The sequence below is a fragment of the Canis lupus genome, chromosome 20, assembly GCF_003254725.2.
Source record: "Canis lupus dingo isolate Sandy chromosome 20, ASM325472v2, whole genome shotgun sequence".
In the NCBI taxonomy this organism is placed as follows: domain Eukaryota; kingdom Metazoa; phylum Chordata; class Mammalia; order Carnivora; family Canidae; genus Canis; species Canis lupus.
This window is the reverse complement of record NC_064262.1, coordinates 32,337,082-32,357,200: the sequence shown is the minus strand read 5'-3', so window position 1 is coordinate 32,357,200 and position 20,119 is coordinate 32,337,082. Positions and strand designations below refer to the sequence as shown.

The window sequence follows — 20,119 nt, the reverse complement described above, 5'->3', positions numbered from 1 at the left end:
GATCAGGAGGATCCTTTCCCAGGAGGCTGATCAGTGCCACCTTTTCTCTCAGCTCCCTGTGGGTCTGACTGAGCCTTTTTGACAGCATACCTGTGTGCGTATGTGTGTGTGTGCGTGTGTGTGTGTGTGTCTGCATGCACGCATGTATACACATGCTCTTGATGGGGGCTTGTGGGCTCTGGGACTTGGCCCTGAGCTTCCTCATTTTGTTAGGGGGAAATTTCAAGGAGGTTTGAAAGTAGAAAGAATACAGGGGTATTGGAGGCTGGCATGGAGATGGTGGAGGACAGCACCACTTAAGAAAACAGCTATTTATTGTTTGCCATGCTCAGTGCCATGGTGTGTGCTTGTGTGTGTCTTGGGGTGAGAAATTAGAGGTTCAGTATGAACACAGAATTTTTCCCAGCTACTGAGGGTAAACTCTGCAAGGTAAGCAGGGCAGTTATTTGGCACATATCCAACAATCTGGCTTTGTCACTGGTTAAAACAAAACTTTCGGGCACCTAGCTGGCTCAGTCAGTGGAGCAAAGGACTGTCAATCTCGAGGTTATGAATTCAAGTCCCACAGTGGGCAAAGAGCTTACTTAAAATAAAATTATAAAACTTTTGGTACCACCTGGTAAGTGACCACTGCCCTCAACCCGGTAAGACCCCCCTGTCAGCCAGGATCCTTTCCTGGGACCCCCCCCCCACCCCTTACAGCTCTGCAAATAAAGGATGAATGCCTGACCCAGCAGGAGGCTTTCAGGCCTCTGCCTCCATTAGGCCTGAAGTCCTTTCTGTTTGGCCTGTGCCCCTGCCCTACTGGTTGTTGAATATTTTGAATATTCCCTTCTCCCCAAGACAAATGCACATATTGTTATCAGGTAAGGTATATGAATTCCATGGGAGGAGGGAGGAAAGAAGAGCACATAAAAACTCTTCTCAAAGGTTTATGTGCGTAAAGATTAGCTGGGCATCTTGTGAAAATGCAGATTTCCAGATAGCTTCCGAGTAATGTCTTAAGTAGCAAGGCTTAGACTGTCTTGAGGGTTCAGAGAAGTTTCAGCAGGGGGTTATTGCATGTACACGGGGCTGTACTTGCGGGAGGCTGCATCACTGGGGCAGAATGAGGTGATGACAGAACTGTGTAAGTTAGGGTGGGTGGGCACCGCGACCTAGGCCCCTGAAGGGCTGTGATTGACATGGTTGGTGAGGTGGGGAATAAAGGCAAAAGAAATGTAGATAAAATGAACTTTCTTTATCACTTACAACTCACTGACAAGTACTTGAGACTGAATATGACATTCCTCCTGGAACTCCTGTCTTAATATTAACGCCTTGCTAGAGGAAAAAACAGCCTTAGCTTGACAGTTAGCCGGGCCTCCAGGATCCTGTAAATATTCCTTCCTTAACATGTGAAAATCCTTTTGGAAACTTCATTGGCCTCTACCCCTCCCAATTTCAGTGTATGTGATCAATTGCTCCTGACAATCCCAGGGCTGCTCTTTCTATCCACTGGTCCTGTCCCCATGCTTTAATAAAACCACCTTCTTTTGCACAGAAAATGGCTCAATTTTTTCTTGACTGTTTGTTCCCGAAGCTCACATCAGTTGGGATTTCATTCTCTGGGGGTCCAAAGGCCACCAGAGTCTTTAACAGGGAATTGACCCCATCAGGTTTCTCACTTGGAAAGGATCTGCCTTTCCCATGGAGGCCTCACATGGGTGCTAACAACACTGCTTTGCCACCTGGACCTAGTGCGCTCACAGCCACACTCGGTTTGCAACATTTGGATATAGAAGAGGAACGAACAGATGTGCCCTGTTGCCTCCGCTGAGTCAGACAGCCCTTGGTGCTCAAACTGGACAGACCCTGCTTCCCTTTTCTAATCTGAGGGCCACATCCTTAAATTCTCAGGGCCTTGGGGTTGTGGAGTGGGGTGATAAAGAGCTGCCTGAGGGCCCCGGCCTCTGTGGCCTCTGGTGACAGTGAGTCAAACTTTGGCACCATGCTTTGAACACAATGCACTTTACTTCCTTTGTGTGTGTGTTGGTTTAAATATTGCCTTCTGCCTAATTTGGGTATAAGGGGTGGGATGTGTAGCATTTATATGCTAGGTGCATCTGTAAGTTTTACATGTATTAACTCATTTAATCTTCATAATAATCTAGAAGGTAGGTACTATTATTTGCTCCATTTTGCAGATGAGGAGACCGAGGCATTGACAGATTAAATTCCTTGCCCAAGGTCACATGGCTAGTAGGTGGTAGCAACGAAAAATTGTCCATATCCTTGTTAAGTGTCTGTCTTCACCACTGCCTTGCCTTGCCAAAGCCACCAGAGACTGAGGCTGGATTATAATGGGTACCAGCATTTCCTCTAGTGGTCCTAGGAACCAACCTCTCCTGGGCAGGGCCTCAGGTTACACAACCAGAGCTTATCAGAGCCTAAAGGTCCTTTTCATGCCCCTTTGTTATATGGACCAGAAAGTTACAGCCCAGGGAAGGAAGGACACTGGATGTCACATAGAGAGGCAGGTCATGCAGAGAGCAGGAAACATAACTTGGGCCACCACTCTGCACTGTTCTCCACTCCCCTTGTGTTGTTGTCACTCTCTACTTGCATATTTATGGTTTCTAGATGGGACATGGTGAGTGGTTAAGGTTTCTGTAGAGTATATGTTTTTTCCAAAGCATGAAGCTCAGAAACTGCAGATTTCTCTGCCCATTATGACTTTGGAGAGTCAGCTTGGGCACCATCTCTCCAGGAAGCCACTCTTCTTCAGCTTACAATGCCTGGGGAAGAAGGGACTTGCTCTTCTCCTCTAGGCTGGCTGAACTACCCACCCTCGATGCCCCTAGGACTTGGAGAATCACCTCTCTCCCTCATACACAGTGGCTGAGGTCATAGCTTGCATCTGTGAGGGAAAGGAAAGCAAAGCATCTTAACCATTTTCTACCTCTGGGACTTAATTCCTTTGAGTTCTATTTCCTCATCCGTAAAATGGAGGTTATGCTACTTTCCACCTCCAGGGTGGTATATATTAACTGAGGTAACCCTGGCATGCAGTGCCTGGTCCATTGGAAGGCAGGGCAGAGGTTTGGAAAATGGATGCCTAATGGGCAGCTGTGGTTCCTTTTGTTGTAGTCTGGTGAGAACACAGCCTTGGCTCACCCTCCTCTGGGTTGATAGGACATTTATTACAGCAGGGAGTCCCCCTGCGATGGACACAGCCCCGTGGATGGTGGCAGAGTTAAGACCAGTACCAGCTGATGTGTGGTAGAGACGGCGGGTCACCAGGTGGCGCTCATGCCCAGCCTGCACCGCGAGGGCTGCTACACTCCTTCAGGCTTTCCTACCATTTCCTGGGCCTGATGCCTGAGGGTCAAAGTGTTCACCTTGGTTTACAGTTCCAGCTGTAGGTAGGGCCAGAGCCCCAGCTCCCTAAGTGAGAGCTCAGGAGTTAACCTCTTTCCCACCCCATTACTCTTTAAAAGCAGTCGCTTTCTTCTACCCCCTTAATATGTCTGTGTCCACCCACGTTTCTCCCTGCCGTCTGCCAAGTTCTTGGACCACCCTCACTCAGCCCTTCTTGCCCAGACAGCTGCTGCCTGTTCCTAGTTGGCCTCCAGCCTCCAGTCCATTGCTCCCCAGGCAGCCTGTATGGTTCTTCTACAGTGAAACTCTGATCACCTCATTCCCCAGGTACAAAGTTTGCAAAGGCTTCCCATTGCAGTGAAAACAAACCAAACAGTCCACAGCGATGCAGAAGGTCCCAGGCCTTGCCCATCTTTCCCCCTCCCTTACCTGCCTTCCTTTTCTGGGTTCAGTCTTCCTCCTTTAACTCCTCCTTGGGAGGATTTGCATTTTCTCAAGCACCATGTCTTTGCTTGCCTCGCTTCCTTTTTCACCTGCTGTTCCCTTTGCCAGGAAACCTCCATTTCCCAAACCACAGCTTCTACCTGTTGCCTGGCTAATTTCAGCTCACTCTTGACGTCTTGGCTTGGATGCCACTTCTGGGAAGCCTTTCTGATCCTCATGCCAGGTAGCGATGTACCTCCCTGGGATCCTGTAGCCTGTTTCCCCATCCCAGTGCTGCCTTGATTGTACTGCCTATGGGCACCATCGAGCCCCCAGTACCCGGCCCAATGCTTGGTGTTGAGTGGGTGCTCAAATATTTGCTGACTGAATGTGAATTATGCAGAAACGCAAAACATAGTAGAAATTGAATCAGACATCTAAGGATTGCCTGTGGGGCTAAAGGGAGACTTGACCTGCTTTTCTATCTGGGAGGAAATATTTGAACAACCTCAAGCAAATCCAATAACACTGCCTCATTACATTTTTCCCTAAGAGCTGTCAGCAAGATTGCTTTGGAGTTAAGTCCTTTAATTAAAATACCCTGGACGAAAGCCTTGGAAGTGAAATGAGGGCAGCCACTGAGCAGGGCTGGGAATAATGGCAGAGCTCAGATTTTCTCAGCATGGTGGCCTGTGGGGGAAACAAAACAGGTCCCTTCCAGCTGGAGCTTTAGCTGGCGGGCAGCTCACCTTAGCAGCCTGGAGGTGTAGGACAGTGCTCTGGTTCCAGGCCTCATCCCAGTCAGCTCCGGATTGCATCAGAGTCTGTAAGTGATGCGCTGAGTCCTTTATGAGCCTGAAGGCCAAAGGAAAAGAAAGGTTCAACTTCCTGACTGAGTGGGAAAGAGACTGATGGAGTCTGGTCTCAGGCTGCCTGGGGAGCCTCACAAGTAGAAATACAGTAACTCCCGTTTATTGACAGTTTGTTGTGTTGCAAAGCTAAATGTTTGCTCTACATTATCTCTTTAACCCTTCTAAGGGTAGGCATTCCCAATTTACAGAGGGGAAAACAGTCCCAGATTGGTTCACTAGCTGGTCCAGGGTCACACCACTAGTAAGGGTAAAGCCGTATTAACCTCTGAGCTGTAAAGCCTGAGGGCTCTAGGCCAGGCACTGAACCCCTTCCTAATGCAGACACCATCCTGATGCCAGTGTTTTCAGGCCACTCTGTTGACCGACTTCTGTGGCTGAGCAAGGACAATGGTTTTCCTGTAAAGGCTAGTGAAGCCAGTCAGTCACCCAGCCTGTAGGTTCTACCTAAGGGACCTTAAAAGGCTAGAAAAGAAAAGAAAACCAAACAAACTCTTGTCCTCCAAACCACTAAATTGGTCATTTGCCATTTACTTAACCTGTATTCTCTTACTTTTTTACTCCTGCCCATCCATCCACTCATAACCCATGAAATTGCTATGCAAAACAAACTGTTTATTAAGCAATATTTATTTTTTTCTTATCAGGGAGTTAGATAAGCAGATGTTATATTGAAATACAAGCAAAAATCAATATAATGGCATTTTACTTACCCTGAGCAGCCTTATTTGGCACGCCCCACCTCCCTCCAACTAAAATGTTAGTTCCAGGGACGCCTGAGTGGCTCAGTGGTTGAGCATCTGCCTTCGGCTCAGAGCATGATCCTGGAGTCCCAGGATCGAGTCTCACATCAGGCTCCCTGCATGGAGCCTGCGTCTCCCTCTGCCTGTGTCTCTGCCTCTCTCTATGTATCTCTGTGTGTGTCTCTCACGAATAAATAAATAAAATATTTTTTAAAAAACAAAATGTTCCATGAGGCTTGGGCTTTTTATGACTTGTTTACCGATAGATCCACTGTGCCTAGAACAGTGCCTGGTGCACTGTGGACACTTAGTACTTGTGAAATAAATACATGAATGTCCAAAGTTGGTTGTGATCTTGAAATAATTATTAACCAGTCCTTAGACCACAGGTTGGGCTATAAGACCTCTTATTATATACTGAAAATATTTCTTCTGGGCTGTTTTGGTGCTTTAGTTGAGGGTGGGGGTGGTTTCGGAAAGTTTATTTCTTAGGTCCTTCAATCTCTCTTTCCTGTGATGGTGTCTCTGTTTGGTCAGGACTTCTTTTTATTTGCAGCCCCTTGGCACATTTGAACATGTCTGACACCTCCTGCCGGTATTTGTTGAATGACAGAGTGAATGAGTCCTTGGTCTTGTCTGTGTTCCCTGGAGCCCACTAGACCCTGGAAATAAACTAATCCTACCCCTGGATGTAGTCATCTTTTTAAAAATTATTTTTAGTTTGTGGGATATTTTAAATACAGTATTGGTATTTACATTATTTATTTTTCGATATTTACATAGATACATTTATACAAGTGGGCATATTCTTTGGATTGCAAATTACAGTAGGAACCTAAAGATGTAAAAAAGTTCCTTGTACTGGCCAGAGTGGTGATGTCCTTCTACTAGTTTGACCAGGATGGGGAAGTGATGGGGGCTGATGGATGTGACTTCCCCTTCTCTGCCCATGGTGGCAGGAACTGAGAGCACTGAGGTTGGGGAAGAGGGTGCCTTTTAGAGGAGTACTCACAAATGCTCACCCAGCCCATCCCAAAGGCCCCAGCATGGGAAGTAGCCTGCCCCCAGGTGGAATGGCCAGTTTCTTGCTCACCTGGCTGCTACGTGTGCCCAGGCCGCGGTATAGAGTTTTGCGTGGAGGAAGTCAGCTGCTTTCTGGGCTGGGCACCTGGCCTGGTAAGGTGTAGTCAGGTATGCAGTGGACTTGGGGAGAAACATCTGCGATGTGGAGCCTAGGGACCCATGAACTTGCAAGTAGTTTTTCACCAGAAACCTGGGGGTGGGGATAGAAGCAGGTAAGCAGTGGGGAGCCCTGTGGGATAGCCCAACACCCCTATTGCCCAGAAACATGCACTCTCATGCTCCCTACGGGAGAACCAGGGCCATGCAGGCTCTTGCCTGGTCCTGCCTGATGGTTATCGTCACTCCTGAGCACCCCCAGAGCCCTCCTGCTGTGAGCCCCTCAGGAAAGTGCACCCAGAGGCTGTTGATTCTTCCTCAGGGAAAGGAGGCCAGAGCCACAGAGCTGGACAGACACTCAGATCCTGAACATCAACCCTTTCGGTATCTGAACAAACAGAGTCTTTTCTTCTGCTTAGGATCCTGTGATTTGGGGATTCATGCTGAATTGTACAGTGACAGCAGAAATTAAATTTTCTTACTTGAGGAAGGATAGGTGTAAGAATGCTAACAGGAGTGGAGAGTGACAGGTGACCCTTGACTTCTTTCCTGCGATGACCCAGTGGTTATAGGCTGTGGTCTCAGCCAAGTCTGGATTCCCAAGCAGTTCTGCTGGGACCTCTGTGACACTTGTACGCATTATTTCACCTCCCTTGACCTCAGTTTCTCCATCTCTAGATGGGGATAACAATACTCACCTGATTGAAAACTGAGACAATATTTGTACTCTGTGGGGCACAGAGTATCTAATACACAGTACTGTATCCCTCTTCTCATTTGAAAAAGCCTATAACCCTTTATGAATGTGAAAGGCCTTGTCAGGCGGAGCCCCCACAGACAGAAAAGAATGAACAGAAGCTGCCAGTTGTGGGGAAGTCAACCCCAAGACCCTTCCTGCCCCTCAGGAGCCTCCATGGGCAGGCCCTGTGCTAAGCCCAGGGACAGGCGGTGAGCAAGGCCCTCGGGAACTCTGGCTCACGAAGAGACACCCGGATTGTACTGGGTAGAAGGGCCGCTGCAACTCCAGATGGCATGTTCAGGGCTGGCATCTAAGCAGCGACCCGAGGGACTAGAGGAGCCAGAGCCGCTGACAGCAGGCCCAGCGGGCTGGGGCAGGGTTTTCAGGGAGGGGTCCTGGAGGGAAGCGAGCGTGAAGCCCGTGATGGGAAAGAGGAACTGAGTCCAGCTGGGGGAAGGGAGAGCATGATGGGAAGGGAGGTGGGGTAGGGGGCAGGCCAGGTGCAGTGTAGCCTTTTCCCACGGGCTGTGGGGAGCCACTGAAGGAGAGAAGCGGCTGGAGCAAGGGAGAGCCACACTCTTGTTCGGCCTGCGAGAGGCTCTGGGTGGCCTAGAGACACACCATGTGTGTTGGGCCATCTCTACAGGGTGCTGCCCAGGGCCTGCTCCTGCCGTGGGCATTGGGCGTCACTTCAACCCATGCAGGGGCCTTACCTGGCCGTCTGGAGGTAGAGCACAGTGTTCTCACCCTCGTAGGTGCAGGAGGCTGTCACTCTGCTGACCAGGGAGGGCAGGCCGCTCAGCTTCGAGTAGCCATGGCCACCGCAGGCTCGACGGCACAACTCAGTCCCCTGGAGGCACAGGTCTGACACCAGGGCCTTGATTCCTGCGCTCAGTGCGTGAAGCTGCAAGAACAGGGGGCAGGGCGAGTAAGAGGTCCTTCCAGTAACAACCACACTTCTTGCTCATTGAGCACAACCCTGTTGAGGGAAGAATTATTTTCTCAGCTTGAGCCTTTATGAATGAGAAGGCTGAGACTCAGAGATGTGATGTGACTTGCCCAAGGTCATACGATGAGGCAATGTAGCTAGCTGTAAGGGCAGTGAAAACAAAGAACTGTCCAGGCCAGTGTCTCCAGGTGCTTCCTGGGTTGGGCTCACCATCATTTAGGGTTTTGCTGGCAAGTGGAGTTTTTGGAGGGCCGGCCTGTCCATCATCAATCCACTGGCCCGGGTTGTAGGAGAGGCTGCCAGCAGACCCGATTTGAGTTCTTGGTTCTTGAAAGCCCTAATCTATCTTTCAGACTTTTAAAGTCCTTGGGAAGGGATCCCTGGGTGGCGCAGTGGTTTGGCGCCTGCCTTTGGCCCAGGGCGCGATCCTGGAGACCCAGGATCAAATCCCACATCGGGCTCCCGGTGCATGGAGCCTGCTTCTCCCTCTGCCTGTGTCTCTGCCTCTCTTTCTCTCTGTAACTATCATAAATAAATAAAAATTAAAAAAAAAAATAAAGTCCTTGGGAAGAAGGTCATGTTCTCTAATCTCTGTGTGCTTCACTTTCCTAATCTGTAAAATGGGAAGGGTTAATGAAGCAAGGCTTATAAAGCATAGGGTCTGATGGATTAATCTTAGTGTGTACCTAAGTCTATATAGTCTTTCATCTGAGACCCTTGGGGTCGGATGTGTCTTGGAATCAATATTTTTTGAATTTTAGAAAGCTAAAGCAGGGCATTTATGGTAGATTATATATAACACCCAGAAGAGTCTGGGGCAACTTTAGTGATCAAACTCATTAGTATTTCTGCTGTAAAATGGATACACATCCAGCGGGATAAATCATATCAATTCAGGTCATACTGTGTGACCAATCGTGTTCTCAGCAACTACAATTTTTTAGGGCTTTTTAGGTTTCAAATACACACCTGGGATTGTGCTCCCATGTTCTGTGTATTATGTGTGATTATTCCCTCTAACATTTTGGGGGCTTTCTGGAGGCCAGATGTGGGTGGACGGGGTCGGGTTGCAGTTCCCTGTGGGTGCCCTGGGATATTGGGAGGCTGGGGGGAGGGAGTATAAGGAGCCCATGGAAACAGGGCTGAGGCTACTTCCCCATGGGCAGAACAATCTCAGCCATTGTCCCAGCCTCTGCCTCCCAGCAGACAGCGGTTACCTCAGGCAGGTGGCTGAAGTCTCTGTTCAGAATGGCACTGTAGGAACTGTGGAAGAATTTCAAGAGGTTGCTTGCCAGGAAGTGGAACGCGTAGACTGTGGCCAACTGAGGAAGGAGTTTGTGCTGTTGTGTCTGATAGTCCAGGATTTTTACCTCTGGGCCGCTGAGGGGAAGAAAAGCAGAAGGTTTAGAAGACGGCTACATGCCACCTCCACCTTCCCGTATCCTCAGTGCCGTAAAAGACTTAAAAACTGATGGCTTTTTACAACTCACTGAAAAACCTGACCCGAGCTGACATGAGGTTAGTAATACTTTTACAATTCCATCTAACATGAATACCCACACATTTCTCTGTAGAAATATTGACACGTTTGCTTACGGGTGCTGTTCCTTATGGGGGAAGTTTAGAAAATTATAGCGTAGGTACCATTATTAACCTGCCCAAACCTGGAAAGTACTGAATTCCAACACATATGGTCCCAAGGATTTCAAGTGAGGGGTTGTGGTTTGTACCCGGGATGATTTGAAATGTGACCTTTACTGTCCAGATGCACATAGTATATGCTGGGAGGTACATCGATTCTAATCTCAGTAACTCTGAGATGTAAATTTGGGGGAAATCGCAAGGCCGGGACTGCATCTGCCTTGTCTGTTGCTGTGTCTGCAGTGCCTAAGACTGTGTCCAGCATGAAGGAGACCAGAGTAACTATTTGTGGATTAAAACAAAGCATGAATGGGGCACCTGGGTGGCTCATTCGGTTAAATGTCTACCTTCAGCTTGAGTGGTGATCTCAGTGTCCTGGGATCGAGCCCCATGTCAGGCTCCCTGCTCAGTGAGGAGTCTGCTCCTTCCTCTCCCTCTGCCCCTTTCCCTCCTCCTGCTCTCGCTCAAATAAATAAATAAAATCTTAAAAAGAAAAAAGCATGAATGTGAGAAGTCTCGTATGGCTGTTGGAGGATTCTTAGGTCAGCAGCCCCTCATTTGGACACTTAAAAAACATTATTTATTTATTTATTTATTAGGGAGAGTGGGGAGGGCAGAGGGAGAGAGAGAGAGAGAGAGAGAGAGAGACTCTCAAGCAGACCCACTGAGTGTGGAGCCAGACATGGGGCTCAGTCCCACGACCCTGAGATCATGACCCGAGCCAAGACTGAGAGTTGGATGCTTAACTACCCAGGTGCCTCAGACACGGACTATTAGAACCATCCTGAGGACACTTTAAGTCAGAAAACTAGACTCTGGATGGGACTTCAGTGGCAGCACCTTTTTCCTCGCACTCTTGTCCTCCAGAGAAGACTCCCTCAGTCTGGGAATACAAAGCCCAGGCCAGTCACAGGTGCCCTGGGCTTGCCAGAAGAAAGGGCCCTGGGCTACAGGCCTGGTACGCTTTGTTGCATTTCACTCTCCACGCTGTCCTGAAAGAGTGCTCCTCTCACACCTATGTTGTAGGTGAGGACGCTGAGGGACAAGGAGGTGGGCGTGACTCACCTAAGGTCACGGCTTAGGCAAGTGGCCCAGCCGTGTATCACCCAGGTCTGTCTGACATCTGACCCTAGTCCATTCTGCATTAGAATGGATCCTTGATCCTGGATCCTGGATCCTTGAGCCCATGGCATGAAACATCACCAGATTCTTAGACCAGAAGTTCTCTCACTCTTCACATTACAGGTGAGGAAAATGAGGCCCAGAGCAGGCAAAGGACTTGCCCAGGGTCACTTAGCAGAGTTGGGATAAGAACTGCCAGGTTGAGGGCACTTGGGTGTCTCAGTGGTTGAGTGTCTGCCTTTGGCTCAGTTGGTGATCATGAGGTCCTGAGATCAAGTCCCACATCAGGCTCCCTGTGGGGAGCCTGCTTTTTCCTCTATATCTCTGCCTCTCTCTCTGGTCTCTCATGAATATATAAATAAAATCTTAAAAAAAAAAAAAAAAAAAAAAAGAACTTCCAGGCTGAAGCCCATCCCTCAACAATACAAGTTCAGTCAACTATGACTGTACCCTCTCTTTCCATGCTGCCAGTATATCACCATTTGCTCAGCCCCACGCTGCCGCATCCAGAGTCCCCATTTGGGACATATTCTAAAAAATTATTTGCTGTTTACCTAAAATTAAAATTTAACTGGCAGCCGTGTGTGTCTTTACACAGGCATGCACATGCATGGGGACACATAACACATATTTAAAAACAGAGTCCAGGAGCACCTGGCTGGTTCAATTGGAGGAACATGCAGAACTTGGTCTCAGGGTTATGAGTTCAAGTCCCACATTGGGTCTTAAACTTGGGTTAAATAAATATTTAAACAATTACCACAGAGTGTACAGTCAGCTTGTCAGTCCCGCAGGACAGAGGGAGCATTAGCTGGGCACAGTCACATACAACGAAACAGATCCAGACTTGGACATACCACAGGTGGATGGTGACAGCACAGCCAGATAGGACCAGCTTCAGTCATATACCATCTGATGTGACAGCTGGGCTCTCTCAGACACGATTACTCACACTCTGACAGAACAAGCTCAGAAGCTACTAAGTCACCCACAGCCTGTCAACCAGATGACAACCCAGACACAAGCCAGTCACAGCCGTCCAGAGCCTAGTGAGACTTGGACAGACTGAGTCATATCTGATGCTACAAGGTCAAAGACATATGATCACACAGAAACCCAATAGGGACAGACCCCTACCAACACAGGCTGGGCAGCTGATCAGCTGGGGTTAGAGGGAGCTGGATAGAGACCCTGCAGACAAGGCCAGACGGACGGGGTCTGGGCAAAAATTGTGCATATGTCATGAGGGTAATGTGAACTCTGGCAGAGGGGTGGATCGGGGGGCAGGCACCATGGGATGGAAAGGTAGCCCTGTCTGTGGTCAGCCTGTGGGTGTCCCTTGCCTGGGCCGGAGGCTGGACTGGTGGCGGATGACCGAGTAGCGGATGGCGATGACACAGGCCTTCTGCAGCATGGGTATGATCTCACCCAAGAGCAGGTCCACTCGCATCACCACCATCGATAAGTAGTTGATCTGCAATGATCCGACCTTGAGGTAGGTGCCGTCTGGCAAGACCTGGTGGACCAAACACGGGCTGGGTCTGAGCCAAGGCACCCAAGCCTGTCCTACACCCACAGTGTGGACTCCCATACGCTACAGGCACAGTCCTCAGATCGCTCACCTGGAGCAGAGAGCGGACCGCCAGCCAGAGACGCTGCTTGTGAAACACACCTGTGCTTTGTGCTAAATAGTCACTGCCTCAAGTGCCTTGCTTCGCAGCTCCTCTCCTGGGACACCTAAGACCTCCCCCAAATCCACAGGTAAAGGCAGTGCCTTGCTTCGCAGCTCCTCTCCTGGGACACCTAAGACCTCCCCCAAATCCACAGGTAAAGGCAATGCCTGGCATGATGGGGACCTCCAGAACTTCCTCCAGCACTCGACTAGTGTCTGCTCAGTGATTGGTTGTCTAAGCCTCACTGTAGGTAAAAATGCATGTCACTCTCAGCCCTTCCTTCTTTCTCACGTTGCTTTGTCACCTACTCCATGACAGCTCTACTACCCCGTGAAGCTCTGAGCATTTACTCGGGAGAACTCTGAGGCTCAGAGCGGTCAAGTGACTTGCCCAAGATCACACAGCTCCTAAACCGGGGCTTTACCCAGATCTGTGGGATACCAGAGCCTCTCTGCGGTTGGGGTGGGGTGCCCCAAACTCTGCTCTACAAAGGAGGACCCAGAGCCAGCTGCAGTCTGCACAGGGCCACTGTCCCCTCTCCAGGCAGTGGAGGCTTGCAGCCGCCCCAGGACTCCTACCTGTGCAAAGCGACTCAGCATGTTCTCTCTAGGGATCCGCACATGGTCCAGTCGCAGGAAGCCATGGTCTATGTGGTGAAAGCCCATCTTGGGCCCGATGTCTCCAACAGTGACTCCTAGAAGGAGATGGAGATGGAAACATCTGTCCACCAAGTACTTTCTATACCATTCACACATGTCCCGGCTCCCCTGAGCCTCACAGCAGCCAGTCACGTGGGGTTAATCACACCTGTTTTGCAATTGACTGAGCTGAGGTTGAATGTTGCTCAAGTTCACCCAGCCAGTTAGCACAGGTCTGTCCAACTGGACTCCTCCCTACCCAAGGGCGACATGTCCCTGCTTCTCCTATCACCTCAGCGGCCTCAGGATAGGGAGGCCTGGTAGTGTCTCTTCCTGGCAGTGGGCCTGGGAGCCACATGGGCTTACCTGGCAGTGGGGTGTGGTCCTGGAGGCTCCGGATGGGCACAATAAAGGCGTGCATGCCCTGTCGGGCTCCTGAGCAGATCAGCTGGGCCTGGACCAAGGCATGGGTGGCGGACCGTCCCACTGAAGGCAGAGAGATGAGAGGCTCAGCATGATCTCTGGTGTAGGAGGCCCTGGTGTATGGAGCAGACAGGCTAACTCTCCCCATCAGGAACCTGGATGTGGGTCCAGTCTGTAATGGGTTAGGAGGACCAGTGTGGTGGCACGGGGAAGGGCACGGCACCCTGTGAAGCCAGGATGGAGTTTATTTGATTTGCCTCAAGTGGTGCGAGCCAGAGGAGGATGCATGCGAGCCTGAAAGGTACGGGCTTATTTTCCAGGGGGAGCTTGCACAGGGCAGAGAGGGCAAGCCAGAGGGAGCACTGTGGGCTTGAGGGCTGGGTTGGCTTGGTGGAGCCAGGCAGAGGAAAGAGGTAGCATCCAGGGCAACAAAGTGATGCTTTTTCAGCATACCCCTTGATTCACACGGCCTTGACTCATCCTTGGAAATGACTGCAACAGCCCTGAGAGCTTTAATATGAGTGTCTGGCTCTAGAATGCACTGGGGCGGAGGGCTTTATGGACAGCCATTTGGTGGCTGGAGGTGCAGGGGGTTCTGTCTAAATGTCAGATGTGTGGAGCAAATGCCCCAAGATACACAGGCATGAGGTAGGGAGGCTCAAGGAGGCTGCTGGAGATCCATGGTGAGGAAACTGGCCCCTGATGATGGGAAAAGGTGTGCACTGCTGCCTCCCATCCCAGGGGCCTCAAAGAGTCACTGATCCCAGGGAGGGCGAACTGCTCCCAAAGAGCCAAACAAGCAGTGTTGTGCAAAAGGCACTGTGAAATGAGCAAGTCTTTTTTTTCCCCCCCGTTCTCAAAAACATAAATGAATCACTCTACCATCCACCTAATAATAACAAATACAGATAATTACCATTTATCTAAACCCAGGTGGCGACGGTCCCTGTGCTGATGCTTCCCAGTTCTTGCAGGGCGGGTATGATGAGCCCCATTTTCCAGATCAGGAAACGGAGGTTCAGAGAGGCAAGTGAGGCACTCAAGGTCACCAGCCCGGAGGGGACGGAGCTGGCATTTCAAGCGGCCCGATTGCAAAGGCTGGTTTCTTTTTTCATCCATTCCCTCCCTCTCCTCTCTCACTGCTCTCTTGCCCCTCCATTATTTCTCTGACTTCTCTCTCTTTCTCTTGCTGCTTAGTTGTACTCCTCGCATTCATTGGACTTTCTCCCCCATGGAAGCATTCATCAAATGGGTCCTGAAGCACCACAGACGTGCCCTCAGAGGTGTGTTGTCACAACCCCAGGAAGAGGAGCTCAGCAGGATGCCCCCCACCCCCCCAAAATCAGGCAAATATCACTGAGCCTGGGGGAAGCCTGGTGTGGTCGCCACCTGGTGGCTACAGGGGCATTGTGGCGCCTGTGGCCAGCTTGGGCGGAGCCTTCCTGGATGTCCGGAGCAAGGGCTGTGTGTGATCTGGGCACTGCGTGACCCATTGGCAAGTTGAATCATTAACTCGGGAGGTGAGAGTGCCTGGGACTGGACTGTGTGTATGTGGTGTGTGTGTGCACGCGCATGTCTGTGCGGGGGAAGGTTGGGTCAGCTTCCTCAGCGACTTCAAAGTTGGGGCTCTGAGCCACTCACTGATGAAATTTTTCACATCCCCCCTGTTGACAGAGTGATTCACTCAAGGTCACCAGCCTAGAACGGGGAATCAATCTGAGATCCGTTGGACCTCGGAGCCAGTGCTACTCTGCTGTCCAACTTTGTTCTCCTTGGGGACCGGGTGGGGCTAGGAGAACGGATGGATACTCACGGTCCCCAGGCCACCATTTGGTGGCCGTCATCGTGGGGCTGTGCACCACAAACTCCTGGGTGGCTGCATCATAGGTGGCTTCAGTCTCCAGGCCCTGAAGATATGTCCCTGGGAATCAAGGAGAGGAGTTAGTTAGACAGGGGGTCAGGACAGGGATCTCACCTGGGGAGCAGCGTCCTGGTGGGCCGGGAACTGCCAGGTACCAGCCCAGTCTGGAGTCGGAGCTCGCAGCTATACTCACAGGCATTTCCAGGATTTCACCCGTGGGCTGTGCCCACATGGCCAGCCCGTGACAAGGGATGCCTGCTGTCATTTCCAGAAGGGACAACTTGCCCCACACGCTGGCTCATAGCTGGCTCATACGGGCGGTGTTTGTATCAATTAGAAAAAGGAACCCCCTCCTTCGAGACCCTTCACTGCCACCTGCTGGAACATTTGCATTGAAATACACAGTCTCTGACGCTCCGGAACTGTGCACCACCTGAACTCTGCAGGCAGAAGCCCTGGCTCACCGTGGCCCAGTTCTGTCTGGGCATATGTTGCAATGATCTGGAAATCGTTGCAGAGTGGGGCCCATTTGGCAATCTGCTCCTCTGAGCCCAGGCTCTTGAGGGATTTCAGGAACACCATGTGTATACTGAAGGCCAGGTCTCCAGAAAGGGTTCTGTGGGGGAGAGACCCGGTGGTTGAGTAGCCCACCCGAGACAGGGACCCCGGTACTGCCAGCCTGGCGGGGTGCAGGAGGGAAGGGGCATCCACCATACTGGCTTCCCAATGACCACTGCCCTTAAAATTGGGGAAAATCCCTCTCATGGGGTTCGGGCTTTCCAGGTGATCCCAGGTGAACTCCCCTCTGGGGGGCTGGCCTGGAAGTGAGTACCTGTAACTGTAATATAATTCAGGACTGCCTTCCGACCAGCCCTGGCGCTTTGCTATTGTCTGCAGGTGGAATTTCCTCTTAACGGCGGCTTCATAACGTTCATTCTGGGTCATGAAATAATTATCCTTCAGGCTAAACTCTGGGTCACTGTGGATGATACTTTCTTCAGAGACAGAGAACAGAGGACTTAGAGACCTGAGTGAGGTTCCTGGCACCTTCAGATCTTCCCGCCCTCTTGCCTTGTGGATGTGGAAAGGGAGTCAGACGTTATTGTCACTTTACAGATGTAATGACTGAGCACCCGAGATGGGAAAGTGACTTGTCCAAGGTTACAGAGCTATGCAGTGGGAGAATAAGGACCAGAGTCCAGGTCTTCTGCTGCCTGGGACTCTTCTATCCTTCAGATGGGCCCAGGGAATATGGACTGGTTAAAGATGTCTAACAGTCCAAAGGAATGAATTTCTAACAGTGGAATTTTGAAAGCAAAATTTGTTATTTGAAAGACTCTTCTTCCAAGAGAAGCATATGGGCACAAAGCAGATGATTCACTCCCCAGCTTCCTCTTACCAACTTTCCTCCGGAGCGCAGTGTTCTGGGCACCTCCATCAAGGATGTTGATGAGCCGTTCCACGTTGAAGGACTGTATGTACCTCTCACTCTCTATGTCAGGGTGCACTTGCGTGCTCCAGGTATCCCCCAGGGACACTCGGTGCACTGGGCTGCCCATCCTAGCCTGGATCTTCTTGGTGCCTGAGGAGAGATACTTCTGGCCTAGCTGCTCTGAGCCTTGGGTGGTGCTAAGAGCCTTTGTGCAGGAGGAAGTGCCCAGAGCTGAGCATCAGCCAGGGGCTGATTGGTGTAGGAAAGCAACTCCCCTTGGATATTTGAGGGCCACTGCACCCCTAACCCCCTTCTCTGTGGGCACTTGGCTGGCAATGCGTGCAGTAATTGCTCGGTAAATGGTAGTACATACAGTACCTGTTTGTTGAGCTTTGGACAGGATCCAATCACCGGGCTCGTGCTCCATCCACTGTAGCGAGTATTATAAGGGTTGCCTGGGGGAGTTCCCACAGAAAGTCAGTTAAAAGTCACACATGAAAAAAATATCTGGTGGGGTTGAGCACATGTGGCCTGTAGCCACACAGCTGGCGGTGGCCAGGAGTTGGACGGGATCTGACCACAAAGCACATGCTCTGTCCCCACTACAGCCCTGCCAGGGGGCCTCAACGAAGGGACCTGTTGTCCCATTCGCCTGATCCCCTAAGTCCTGGGCTCGTTCCACCCATTTCTGTGAGCCTTGGGGGGTACGTCGGAGCTGGAGGGGAGGGGTGTGTTTACCCTGGGACCCCTGTGTGTCCCCCATAGCCAGGGAGGACCCCTGTCCTTCAGCGAACCCTCAGGCTCTCAGAAGCCCCTGCTCCCCCACAGCAAAGCAACCACCATGTATGGTCCATTCTACTTCTTGAGTATCTCAAATCCATTTGTTCCATCCCTGAATCTGTCCCCTGGCCACCGCCATTTCTCACCTGGCCTCAGACTCGCTTGTCTGTTCTCCAGGCTGCCAGGTTGAGCTCTTAAACTGCAGTCACATTGTTTCCCTCCTCTGCTTGGAATTTGCTCCTTGCCCACTATTTGTGGGAGAGACTCCACGCTTCCAGCCCATCAACCATTCGGCCCCACCCACCTGCCCTTTGCCCTGGATCAGCCTATCAACAACCCCCCTCTCGCCCTGCCCCCAGGGTGCCACCCTCCCCTCCTTCTCCTCTTACCCTTCACCTCTGCTGCTCCCCCTCTAACCCCACCCCTGTGTTCCTACTGAGACCCAGCCTTTCGGGACCCCTCCTCTAAGAAGCCTTCCTGACACCAACAGCCCACTGGAAACACGGAGTGCCCCCAGCTGTCAGGAGGCAGGTGGTCAGTCTTTCCCACCGGCAGCCACCACAACCCTACAAGTGCACTCCTGTTACTGTTACCCTTTTAAGAGAGGTCAGGAGGGAAGGAAGGAGACTGTAAGGTCATGTAGCCACAAGCGGCAAGTGAGATGTGCATGCAGGCTTCCAAACCGATACCTCCTGAGGGGGTGGCAGGGCCATGGGGCTGCTGACAAGGGGCCTGGCACATTCAAGGAGCCCCTCTCATCTGCCCCCTGGACCCCTGCAAGGCTGCCTAGCTGGCTTCCCATCTTCCTGTTCTACACCCTGACTGCTGCTGCCCCCTTGCTGTGCCTGGACACCCCAGGCCTCCCCCAACCCCCACATTTGCCAGGTTGTAGTCCCTGCCTCAAACATTCTTCTTCTGAAATACTCTTTCCCCGGGTGTCCTCTCGGCTCCCTCATTACCTCCTTCAAGTCTTTGCTTAATATCACCTTCTCAGTGAGGCCCACCTCACTGCCCTCTTTAAAATCTCACCTGAGGCAGCCTGGGTGGCTCATCGGTTTGGCACCTGCCTTCGGCCCAGGGTGTAATCCTGGAAACCCAGGATCGAGTCCCACGTTGGGTTCCCTGCGTGGAGCCTGCTTCTCCCTCTGCCTGTGTCTCTGCCTCTCTCTCTCTCTCTCTCTCTGTGTCTCTCTCAAGAATAAATAAAGAAAATCTTAAAAAAAAAAAAAAATCTCACTTGGGATTGAGCACTTGGGTGGCTCAGTGGTTGAGCATCTGTTCAGGTCTTGATTCCAGGGTCCTGGGATCGAGTTCCGCATCAGGCTCCCTGCAGGGAACCTGCTTCTCCCTCTGCCTAGGTCTCTACCTCTCTGTGTGTCTCTCATGAATAAATAAATGAAATCTTAAAAAAGAAAAATCGCAAGCCCCTTCCCCCAGCATTCCCAATTCCCCTCACTCTGCTCTGCTTTCTCTCCAATGTACAAAATAATTTACTCACTCATGTTCTTGTTTATTGCTGTATCCCCTACTACTGCGTAAACTCCAAGAGGGCAGGGGCCTATGTCAAGTTATGCTAACACTTAGCACAGGGCCTGGCCCCACTGGCAGGGCCTAATGGATAGGGGTTGAAATGAAATGAAAGCAAGCAGTGCTCAGAGTCATTAGGAGCTCAAGGAGGGTCATTACTCAGGAGGTCCAGTCCTCAGGGGCCTCCCACCCCCACCCCTGTCCCTGGGCCCAGCTCACCTGCTCACCTGTGTCCTGTGTCTGGCCTGCAGGCCTGGCCTCTCTAGCTGCAGGCCTAGGTTTCTTATGGGTAGCCCAGCCCACTTTCTCCTCCCCTAGAATGGGGCGCAACCTGGAAAACTGAAAGCTGTGCTTGGCAGGCTTTCAGCTCTCCGGTGCCCCTGGCTGAGCTCAGGGCTTTTCTGTCCTGCCCCCATGCCTCCCTCAGATGGCTGTGAGTGCCCTTTGCCAGGGCCCGGGCTGCCCGGAAGGGTGGTGGGGGAGGGGGGACTGCTCTGGTGTCAGCTGCTGAGCCTTATCCTGCCCTTCCTCTCTCTGCCCATCTGGGCCTGCGTTCCAGAGCCTGTTCCCGGAACATGCGTACCCTGAATACCCTGCATCCCTCTGCGCAAGGGAACGCCACAGCACCCCCCGGCGTCCGCGTCCGGAGACTTAGCCTCAAATCCTCAGATGTGACTGAATTACTTCACCTCTGAGCTTCCCTTCCCTGGTCTCTTATCATTCACAGGCTATGAAGAAGAGCTCTTGGTGGACTCTGAAG

General features: G+C 51.3%; 1 protein-coding gene across 10 annotated transcripts in view; it reads right to left on the bottom strand.

The window, feature by feature from the left end:
• The window catches only part of ACOX2 (acyl-CoA oxidase 2), a 31,656-nt gene extending 11,754 nt beyond the window's left edge, over positions 1–19,902 (bottom strand). Inside the window, exons 1-15 of one of the 10 annotated variants that reach the window (XM_049097789.1) lie at positions 19,579–19,902; positions 18,862–19,045; positions 17,979–18,080; positions 17,431–17,507; positions 17,020–17,202; positions 16,453–16,615; positions 16,085–16,236; positions 15,573–15,680; positions 13,703–13,822; positions 13,277–13,392; positions 12,369–12,541; positions 9,480–9,642; positions 8,027–8,217; positions 6,489–6,668; positions 4,533–4,638 (exon numbers count right to left, since the gene is read on the bottom strand). In XM_049097789.1, the coding sequence (XP_048953746.1) occupies positions 4,533–4,638; positions 6,489–6,668; positions 8,027–8,217; positions 9,480–9,642; positions 12,369–12,541; positions 13,277–13,392; positions 13,703–13,822; positions 15,573–15,680; positions 16,085–16,236; positions 16,453–16,615; positions 17,020–17,202; positions 17,431–17,479 (1,704 nt within the window). In that variant the 5' untranslated portion in view covers positions 17,480–17,507; positions 17,979–18,080; positions 18,862–19,045; positions 19,579–19,902. Of the gene's footprint in view, positions 1–4,532; positions 4,639–6,488; positions 6,669–8,026; positions 8,218–9,479; positions 9,643–12,368; positions 12,542–13,276; positions 13,393–13,702; positions 13,823–15,572; positions 15,681–16,084; positions 16,237–16,452; positions 16,616–17,019; positions 17,203–17,430; positions 17,508–17,978; positions 18,158–18,861; positions 19,046–19,578 lie in introns of those variants that run through there. The other 9 variants (XM_049097792.1, XM_049097787.1, XM_049097791.1 and 6 more) reach the window with 9 other exon arrangements.
• Between the last annotated feature and the right edge of the window lie 217 nt (positions 19,903–20,119).